Here is a 10,672-nt window from a genome sequence, read left to right as displayed (position 1 = left end):
TCAGAAGTCACACTCAGAATTTAATTTCTCCAAAAGTCGTGTCTGTGTTTGATTCATGCAGAAAATCACGAAGACTTCTCGCCTTTTCTGAGTGGGCAGGATCCACAGCTGGCTTACTTCTGGACACGGAGCATGGACTGAGAAGCAAGAGCTTCCTTCCAGGAGAGGCACCACTCACAGGCAGGCCCGGCTGCACGATCACTCCCTGCTGGACCTGGTCACTGCAGCTGCCCCTCCCTCGCTGGCTCCTCTCTCCTTTCCCATCCAACTGTTCACCTTGTCACAGGGCTATGTCTTGGCTCTTGGCTAAGACTTTAAGGGCCCACACAGCAGAGAACAGCAGAGGACAGAAGCCTCAGATCCTGACGACCTGCACAGCAACGCACGGACTCTGCCTCTCTGCCCCGTCCACTGCCGGCCTCCTGAGGTAGAGTCGGGCGAAGGTGCCTCCCACCTGCCCTTTGGTAAGGCGCCCGGGGTTCACACAGACACAGCCGAGGACATCCTGGGGAGGAGAGGAGAGGAGACAGGTTTGGAGAGCCTCAACTAACTGGGAACCAATGTGAAAAAGAAGTGCCATCAGATGGCTGGACCCCAAGAGGGTTTTAGAAAATGGAAACGAAGGCAACCAAACAACCAGATACATTTTCAGTCACTTTTTTTTTTTTTTTTTTTGAGACAGAGTCTCGCTCTGTTGCCCAGCCTGGAGTGCAGTGGTGAGATCTCAGCTCACTGCAGCCTCCACCTCCCGGGTTCCAGCGATTCTCCTGCCTCAGGCTCCCAGGTAGCTGGGATTACAGGTGCCCACACCACCACGCCTGGCTAATTTTTGTATTTTTAGTAGAGATGGGGTTTTACCATGTTGGCCAGGCTGGTCTCAGACTCCTGACCTCAGGTGATCCACCCACCTCGGCCTCCCAAAGTGCTGGGATTACAATTGTCAACCACTGCGCCCAGCCTCAATCACATACGTTAACTTGTTACTAGAAAGCTTTGAATTCCTTTTAAGTCTTTCAAACAGAAGAATGAGGTGACTTGGCAGAATTACAATCAGCTCCCAAACTTGGAGACAAACCTGATCTAGCTGTTTACTGCTTTCTCATGTGCAAAACTTTTTTTTAACCTCTTGAGGTTGAACTAGTTCTCATTTGGCAAGAGGGGGACTGGTCTAGGCAGATTCCTTGTAAGGGACCTAACTCCAAGGCAGGCAGGGCTAAAGGAAGGGTGGCAGAGATCAGAATGACCCAATAGCTTCTTCAAGGTATTCCCAGCTGAGCCCACTTGGAGGTCATCTCAGAATTTGGGAGGCAGAGGACAGGAAAGTGTACATATGAAATCTTCCCCAGGTCACCTCTATGTGGCCTGGTGAAAGCCGTTATTTGAGGGCCTTCCTAGTCACCTGGGCTCTCGTTCTCTTGGGGAGGGAGGAGAGGACACTGTTTGCTCAAGCATTTTACTGACAGAGTTGTTTGTTTTCTGGTCCCACCACCTCCCCAAAGAAACAAGGCCACAGGGCAGGGTGCTAGAGGCCCCATCCCCATCAGCAGACCCACGAGGGGTGAGTGCCGGGTGGTCTAGAAGGGAAAATCAAAGACTGGGTTCTGGTGTTTCTGGGAAAAAGCAGAGTTCAAACCTACCTTCACGAAGTACCTCAGCTCTGATGGGATGATGAGGACATCTGGGGTGACAGGCAGCTGTGCGTAGACATAGAACGTCTCATAGTCAATGGCCATGTCTTCTTGGGGCGGGTAGAGCGGGTAGTAGCTACAGAGACAGAGAGAAATTGTCAGCAGTAGCTGACTGGGGGGCCCCCTTCTCAGACAGAGTCCCCCTAGGTACTGGCTTTCATGCTGCTGGCATCCACAGACCGACTTTTTCTCTGTGTGTGGGGGGCAGAATGCAGGCTTGTCATCACAGGGTAAAGTTCCCTGCTGGTAGCCTGGTGAAGGCTCTTACAGTCATGCTTGTCATAGCTCCATGACCCCAAGGCACCCTCTCCACAGTTGGGGGTCCCAGCGGCAAGCTCACCTCCTCTGGGTCAGGATGTGCTTGAGTATTCGGCTGAATCTGTCTGAAGTTCCAGAAGAACTGGGAAAGAAAAGAAAGCATGAACACAGAACCCTGTTTTTCAGCCCATTTCTCTTCAGGGAAGACTGGAGAATTTAATAAACCAGAGAGAAGCTAAATGGCCAAGGCCCAGCAACAAGAGGAGGATGCCTCTGGGGAAGTTTAAAGACCCACCCACAAGGAGCTCGGTCTGTCCCCACATGAGGAGGGACGCAGGACACCGGGTTGAGAAGGGAAAGCACAGGAATCCCTCGTAATCAAGATCAAGGAAGGCCATTAGCCAGCACCGTACCGTGCAAGAGGATGCAAAATTGGCACCATTGTGAGGCGGGTGTGTAGCCAGGCTGACCTGAATCTCAAACCTCAGCCAAGGAGCCGCACCCGTCTCGCTTCACACACGAGTCGCTTCACACGCCCCTTCCCATCAAGGATGACGGCAGAACGGAGCTGCCCAACTTCAACTCAACAAATTTGTCAGGGCCTGATTCTCTGCAGAGCTGGATGTTATACTGGTAATGAAGAAAACCCTTCAGAGAAAATTCCCAGTTTATCTTCCACAAACAGGATGTCCACATTTGTTTTCAGGTCACAAATTTGGGAAATGAAAAAAAGGGGAGCAGAAAAGAAAATGTAGATGAATTTTGATGGCTTTAAGTGCAAAGACAGAATGGACGTGGTTCTTTGGGGTCTCAAACGCAGTTTAGAGAGGTGGTAACAGAAACTAATGCATCCAACCCCTCCCCTTGGGTACAGAGAAACTCAGATGGCCGGAGGGTCTGGCACAGCTTGCTGCTTTCAGGACTCTCTAGTCAAGACTGTCAAGCAGCCCCTTGATTTTCTTGGCTGCAGAAAGGGCTGGGACCAGAAAGCCAGTCATCTTGCTTGGGGACTGAAACACACTTCTTACCTACTGATCTCCTCGGCCCCCAGGTGGAAAAGCAGATCTGTGGACGTCAGGCCGAAGATCACTCCATTTATGGAGAGGCTGCAGGGCTCCGACACAAACTGTACTTGCTAAAATGAGAACAGATTGAAACAAACATTTGTATGCCAAAGCTAGAAACATCTTCCCATGAAAAGTGGGGGTTGTCTGAGGGCTGGGGAGACCACGGAAAGGGGGACCAAACCAACATACATCAAACTTATGGACACATTTGCCTGTTTAAAAAAAAGAGCTTAAGATTCAGGCTGTACGCATGCCCTAAAGAGGCCTCTCCACCCTCCCCTTCAGGGCCAGAGCCAGTGGCAGAGGCATGCTGGATTCTGGCTGCCTGCTAGTCAAGGAGTGGGTGCTGCTACCTTTTTGTCCTCTCGAGACAGATCGGAGTAGCTGAAAGGCGGCTGGGGGTACACAGGCTCATGGTGCACATCTCTCAATGACGGGACAAAGACAAGGTGGGAGCCGGAGCTAGTATGGCAAAAGAACAAACAGAAGAGTGAGAAAAGTGAGTGCAGTTGAGTTGGAACAGCTGCACAACAGGCAGGATGCCTCAGGCTGGAGGCAGAGCCCACTCCCAGGGAGGCAGCTCAGAACTGCACTCTGTTATGAACAGACGCTGTTTCCCATGGGACACTGGGAGTGAAGGACAATTTGTTCTACTTCACACCCATCCATCTGGACAGGCTCCGATTGCCTGGGACACTTTCTTGTTGCTCTGTGTGGTTTTCTACTGAGAGGATGGAGACTATTTTTTGGCAGAAAAAGGGGCAAAGAAATGGAGATCTAGAAAGTCTAGAAAGACAAGGATGTGAATAAAGAATCACAGCCTCAGAGCCAGAGTTTAAACCACAGCTTGGACTCATTACATCTTCTAAGCAGGTGTAGCTTGCAGGCATTAAACAGTGTCCCTGCCACACCTTGGTAGGGTGCATGGAGCTGAGGCATCTTTCCTAGGGAGAAGGCAGGAATACTAAAAAGACCCTGAGACTGCCGTTTTTTGTTTTTTTGAGACAGAGCCTCACTCTGTCGCCCAGGCCGGAGTGCAGTGGCATGATGTGGGCTCACTGCAACCTACATCTTCTGGGTTCAAGTGATACTTGTGTCTCAGCCTCCTGAGTAGCTGCAACTACAGGTATACACCACCACACCCAGCTAATTTTTGTTATTTTTAGTACAGACAGGGTTTCACCATGTTGGCCAGGCTGGTCTCAAACTCCTGGCCTCAAGTGATCCACCCACCTTGGCCCCCCAAAGTGTTGGGATTACATGTGTGAGCCACCACGCCTGGCCTGCCTTCGTATTTAGAAGATCCAGCTGAAACCCTCTGACTGACTGAACACTGGGCCATAATTACTGGACAACCAAGACACAGACATTTCCAGCGGGAGGCAGAAAAACCCAAGTGGCCTCTCCCTGAGCCATCGCATCCCTCCCCTCTCACACATGGAAGTAATGCCCTGAGTTTCTATTTCTCAGCAGGCTGTCATGAGAAAATGAAAGAAATATTTAACAGCAACAGTAAAAGCACAGATGACAGCAGATGTTTCCTTTGATGGAGCAGGAGAATCTCTAGGATTACAACATACAAGTGAAGAAGAAAGTTGTAACTCTGGGGGCCAACTATTTATTTTTCCCGGCCACACAAAAGAGAAAGAAAGCCCCATTTCCTTGGTTCCCTTAGATGACCTTGGCAGAGGGGCCATTTATAAATAAAATAGGTATAAAGTATTACTTTGCGGGCAGGTTTAAAATTCACCAATAGCTCTCATTTCCATCTCCGTCTCTTGCTTAAAACGTGTGGACTTCTCAGACATACATACACTTTCACATGTGACAAAGGTGCTGGTGACAGCTGGTGACCCTTATCACTGTGGTGTCCTCTTAGAGTGTGAACTGAGACATCTATAACAGAAAATCAGAATCCTGAGACCAAAAGTGTTTGCATATTCATTATTGTCCCTTTGACACTGAGAAGCTCACTAGGATGATCCAGTCCACCATTTGGGTGCCAGGGTCTGGTAAACAGGCCGCAGGGTAACTTGAATGGGACAATCTGTGCTCCACATCTCAAGGGCTTGACGTCTATGATGAACACAAAGGACTGAGGTGCAGCTGGCTGCTCTCAAGGGACAAAATTGCCCTGTTTCAGTGTAGGCTTTGGAAGGGCAATAGTTAAGGAGGAAATAGACTTCCTGCTCATGGTTAGAAAGCGGCTATAGAAGGAGGGATCAGAAAAACATCCCAACTATGCTCAGCATTGCACAACCTCGTACGTCACAGCGGGAGGGTCCTCCAGCTGCTCCCGCAAACAGGACGAGAACCGCGGGCTCTGCTCGCTTCCTCTGAGGTGCTTTCTCACTGGCTCTGGCTTTTTTTTTCTCTCTTTTTTTGAGGTGGAGTCTTGCCGTGTCGCCCAGGCTGGAGTACAGTGCTGCGATCTCGGCTCACTGCAACCTCTATCTCCTGGGTTCAAGCAATTCTGCCTCAGCCTCCTGAGTAGCTGAGACTACAAGCACCCACCACCATGTCTGGCTAATTTTTGTAGTTTTAGTAGAGATGGGTTTTCGCCATGTTGGCCAGGTTGGTCTTGAATTCCTGACCTCAAGTGATCTGCCCGCCTCAGTCTCCCAAAGTGCTGGGATTATAGGTGTGAGCCCCTGCGCTTAGCCTGGCTCTGACTTTTGCTAATGATGACTCAGCTTAATGCTCTGCATTTCTGACCTCTCAGGAATACAAAGAAATCCTCTGCCCAAGAACTGTTTATATACTGTTTCTAGAAGGGTGGGGCAGCTCCCCCTGCCCCGTGGCACACACTAGCCATAGATGAAAGTGCCTGGTGGTGCTGGGCTCTCATCCCCAGTGTGACAATGCCTCATCTGTGCTTTATTTCTATCACTGCTGTCAATACCACATGGGGTAAGGAACCAAAAACAGAACCCGACCTCAAACTGAAAGCACCCAGCCAGTGTTAGGGCACTACAACACAGTCCCTGCCTGTCCCCAAGGGCTGACAAAAGGAGAACACAGCCCTGCTCCTGTGTTTTGGGGGCCTATCTCCTGAGGAGTTCTAACCTCTCCAGGCCTGATGACCTTGACCAGGATCACAGCAAATCTGGGGAAGTGGGAAGGCACCTGCATCACCTTCATTTGAGGGAGGGAGGGAAGAAAGGGCAGAACCAGCCATGGTTGTCACTGGCACAACCCAAGTCTCTGATTCTGGGGTGAGTTGGGGGATGTTCTTTATTCCAGCTGTGACATCTACCATCCTGGCCCACACTGCTGGTACAAGAAGGTAGTGTTACAACTTATTGATTCTAGGATCAGTTTTCATGGCTAAAAGGCGGAAGGTTAGACATCTTATTTTAAAAACCACCTTTGTGACAGACTTGTTTTTAAAAGCTTAGCCTCAGGAATACTTGTATTTTATTAGCTCAGCTACAGGCATGCAGATCTTGTGAGGAGATCTACCACCTATACCAACTTCTTTCAAACTCTGGCACTGGGGGAAAGGGACAGGAATGGAGGCTGTCAGATTTCTGAATAACTTTCCACTCCCGGCTTTAGCCTCTTCCTGGAACAGTGACTTTCCTCTCAAATGAGAACTGCACAGCTCTCTCATCACTGCTGTGACCTCTCACAGTTCCTTCCGTTTGGTCTATGGCAAGGATTCAAGGCCCCACCCTCACTGAGAGTTTCTACCACCAGCTGTAGCCACTGGTGGCCTCCCACGCACCCTGGGGAAGCACTGACTTGGGAGAACTTGGGCTCACCCAAAACAATCACTTACACAACGAGATGTTTGGGGTCTCACAGGATTTCACTGCGTAAGTCATCAAACACTTCTCAAAACCATCCTGGGAAGATTCCCGTGGAATATTAGTTTATACAAAAGGGAGTGAGAAAAGGAACCAAGTATAGAAGAGAAAGAGCAACCAAAGAGTGAGAGCTGATGCAGCCTTGTCCTTTCAAGTATGTTTATCTTTGTGTTTTACAGAGATGCCTCTTAACTTGCACTTGAAGTTCAAGGGTTCTAGCTGATCTCGGTAGTTCAAAAGGAAGAATAGGAACTGCCATGATTTTTTTTTGGAAAAGGAGTTTTGTTCTTGTTGCCCAGGCTGGAGTGCAATGGTGTGGTCTCGGCTCACTGCAACTTCTGCCTCCCGGGTTCAAGCAATTCTCCTGCCTCAGCCTCCCCAGTAGTTGGGATTACAGGCATGTGCCACCACGCCCAGCTAATTTTTTTTTTTTTTTTTTGAGGGACTCTCGCTCTGTCACCCAGGCTGGAGTGCAGTGGTGCAATCTCGGCTCACTGCAAGCTCCGCCTCCCGGGTTCACACCATTCTCCTGCCTCAGCCTCTCCGAGTAGCTGGGACTACAGGCGCCCGCCACCACGCCTGGCTAATTTTTTTTGTATTTTTAGTAGAGACGGGGTTTCGCCGTGGTCTCGATCTCCTGACCTCGTGATCCACCCGCCTCGGCCTCCCAAAGTGCTGGGATTATAAGCGTGAGCCACCGCGCCCGGCCTACACCCAGCTAATTTTGTATTTTTAGTAGAGATAGGGTTTCACCATGTTGATCAGGCTGGTCTTGAACTCCTGACCTCAGGTGATCCGCCTGCCTTGGCCTCCCAAAGTGTGTGAGCCACCACGTCCGACTTTTTTTTTTTTTTTTTTGAGATGGAGTTTCGCTCTTTTTGCCTAGGCTGGAGTGCAAGGGCACCATCTTGGCTCACTGCAACCTCTGCCTCCCGGTTTCAAGTGATTCTCCTGCCTCAGCCTCCCGAGTAGCTGGGATTATAGGTGCCCACCACCACAGCTGGCTAATTTTGTATTTTTAGTACAGAGTTTTACCATGTTGGGCAGGCTGGTCTCAAACTCCTAACCTCAGGTGATGCACCCGCGCCTTGGCCTCCCAAAGTGCTGGGATTACAGGTGTGATCCACTGAGCCTGGCCCTGCCACGACTTTTAAACAGTTTCAGTTTCTTAATGGGAAGCTCTGGAGAAACATAGGAAGCTTAAGGTTCTGTCCAGTGTTTTGAAATCTGACCTTCTTGTGCCTTCAATAATTGTTCGTAGACACTGCTTGAAAATGTCTTCAAATGGACTTGTCAGTAGACAATTCTGCAAGAAAGGAAAGGAGATAGATTTAGACGGCAGATGTTTGGTGTTTATTCACTTGTTTAACATTGTTAGGTGACCCATAGATGTCAGCTGTTGAGCTAGGAGCTGAAGGAGACGCAAAGATGAAAAAGATGTGGTCTTTGTCTTAAGGAGCTAAGTCTAGTCGAAGGCAGGAGAGATGTGGGAATTAACCCTCTTGAATGCAATCTGAGAGAGACTAAAAGGAAGAGTACTTTGAAATATTTTCCATGGAAGGTAAAGTATCGTGAGACAAAGGATTGGAGGTCCCAGACCTCAGCCATGGAGATGTCCCAGGAAGGACCATTCGTGTTTTATGCAAAGGACAGCAAGATGAGTTATAAGCTTGGGGTATTGGCCAGGACAGGTTCTTTCACAGGGCAGCCTGTGACTGCCAGACACCTGCATTTGTGCTAGTGCTCTTGTGCCTTAGCAGCAGGCATCACAAACAAAGGAACATTAGGACTGATATGTCCCTCCCCCAACTTCCAGACAGCCTTGTATTCTGGTGAAAGGAAGCCCTTGGATTCCAGATCTTTATTAATAAAGTGCTCTGCTAAAATGATTTTCTGATTAGCCACAGGACTTAAATGTGTTTGTTACAGATGTGGGATAAACACTAAAAAATGAAAAGTGAGAGCCTGACTGAACGCAAGTACCCAGGACCCCTTCCCACCCCAGCCCACTCACCTCCACCTGTTCATGCTTAGCATCCAGGAAAGGGCCAAACTGCACGAGGAGAAACAAAGACACCAAAAGAACAAATCAGAATCACTTGTGTCTGTGAACGACTTCAGATCACCTCTTCTGGCAGTTCCCTGTGGAGGGCTCATCTGTCCCTCCAAGGCTGCCTGTAGAGCCTGGGGACAGCTAGCAGATGGGTTGGCGGGGGCACCAAGCCAATTTCACAGGCAGAAACACGTGTGCCCTGGATAGAGGGAGGCTCCCAGAGCCCCATAACCACTATAACACTGGGCTCCCGCCTGTAATCCTAGCACTTTGGGAGGCTGAGGTGGGCAGACTGCCTGAGCCCAGGAGTTCAAGACTAGCCTGGGCAATATGGTGAAACCCTCTCTCTACAAAAAATACAAAAATTAGTAGGGCATGGTGCCATGTGCCTGTAGTCCAAGCTATTCGGAAGACTCAGGGAGGATAGGGGAGGCTCACTTGAGCCCAGGAGGTGGAGGCTACAGTGAGCCGAGATCATACCACTGTACTCCAGCCTAGGTGACAGAGTGAAACTCCGTCTCAAAACCAACCAACCAACCAAAAAAATGCACACTGGGCTTTCTGACTTTCTAAACCTAGCAAGGGAAATTGATCACCATGCTAATAATAGTATTTTGAGATTTAAAAAGAGATTAGTTCAGAAGTTGGAGTAATGAGAAAGAGGTAAGAATACTGTAAAATCAACGAAGGGTGGAAAAAAAAAGTTGGGCTTTTATTTTTATTTTTTGAGATGGAGTCTCACTCTGTTGCCCAGGCTGGAGGGCAGTGGTGCAATCTCAGCTCACTGCAACCTCTGCCTCCCAGGTTCAAGCAATTCTCCTGCCTCAGCCTCCCAAGTATCTGGGATTACAGGCACCTGCCACCACGCCCAGCTAATTTTTTTGTATTTTTAGTAGAGACAGGGTTTCACCATGTTGGCCAGGCTGGCTTAGAACTCCTGCCCTCAAGTGATCCACACACCTTGGCCTCCAAAGTGTTAGGATTACAGGCATGAGCCACTGCGCCCGGCCAAAGTTGGGCTTTTGAATCTAGCAAAGGCCCATAGATCATGTATACCTCTCCAAAGATGTAGATTAAGAATGAAAAGATATTTTCTAAAAGGAGGGACTGACATGCTTCCTAAAAATTTAGAACTGCATTAAAGCCATTTTCCAAGGCTGACTCCTCAGCTTTCCCACTGGTGCCTCTTACCAGGATGCAGACATCTGGCCGGTCATGGTTGACGACAGCAATCAGGTCGAGCAGGGGGTCATACGTGATGCTGTCAGACGTGGTGTATGGTCCACAGGCAACCAGGACCATGCTTTGCTCAAAGTCTAAGACAGAGGTTATAGGTCTTGATGAGAAGAGGACTAGTATTAGAATGGTGGGAGGAGAAAGGACAATGATGGTAAATGCCACAGGATTCAACTCATTGAGTCCTTTATGTGTGCAACTCTGGGGACCCAAGGTAAGGAAGACCTCATGTCCACCCTCCAAGAACACTCCACTAGGTGGTAGAGACAGAGACCGGCAGGTACATGAATACCTAGAACACGCAGTAGAAACTTTACGAGCTGTGCACATGAAAGATTCCAGGAAAGTGGCAGTCAGGAAAGAATTTACCAAGGTGGAATTTGCTAACACATTTGAGAATTTTTGGGGATCAAGGGCAAGGCAGGGTACAGGACAGCATTGAGACCTGAGTGTGCTCAGTGTTAGGAAATGTCTGCTGGTCCAGTGTGGCTGGAGAATGTGAGGTACTGAAGAGCCCAGAAAGACAGGCGGGGGAACGGGAGACTGCAACGGGAGACTCCA

The 10,672-nt window shown here is 49.3% G+C and overlaps 1 protein-coding gene across 1 annotated transcript in view; it reads right to left on the bottom strand.

The window, feature by feature from the left end:
* The window catches only part of POLA2 (DNA polymerase alpha 2, accessory subunit), a 36,293-nt gene continuing 25,621 nt past the window's right edge, over nucleotides 1–10,672 (bottom strand). Inside the window, exons 11-18 of the mRNA XM_030811180.1 lie at nucleotides 10,067–10,191; nucleotides 8,837–8,875; nucleotides 8,055–8,128; nucleotides 3,367–3,475; nucleotides 2,975–3,081; nucleotides 2,029–2,088; nucleotides 1,638–1,764; nucleotides 1–505 (exon numbers count right to left, since the gene is read on the bottom strand). Coding sequence (XP_030667040.1) covers nucleotides 356–505; nucleotides 1,638–1,764; nucleotides 2,029–2,088; nucleotides 2,975–3,081; nucleotides 3,367–3,475; nucleotides 8,055–8,128; nucleotides 8,837–8,875; nucleotides 10,067–10,191 — 791 coding nt within the window. The 3' untranslated portion in view covers nucleotides 1–355. The remainder of the gene's footprint in view (nucleotides 506–1,637; nucleotides 1,765–2,028; nucleotides 2,089–2,974; nucleotides 3,082–3,366; nucleotides 3,476–8,054; nucleotides 8,129–8,836; nucleotides 8,876–10,066; nucleotides 10,192–10,672) is intronic.

Source organism: Nomascus leucogenys, chromosome 4, assembly GCF_006542625.1.
Source record: "Nomascus leucogenys isolate Asia chromosome 4, Asia_NLE_v1, whole genome shotgun sequence".
Lineage (NCBI taxonomy): Eukaryota > Metazoa > Chordata > Mammalia > Primates > Hylobatidae > Nomascus > Nomascus leucogenys.
This window is presented reverse-complemented; position numbering and strand designations above follow the sequence as displayed.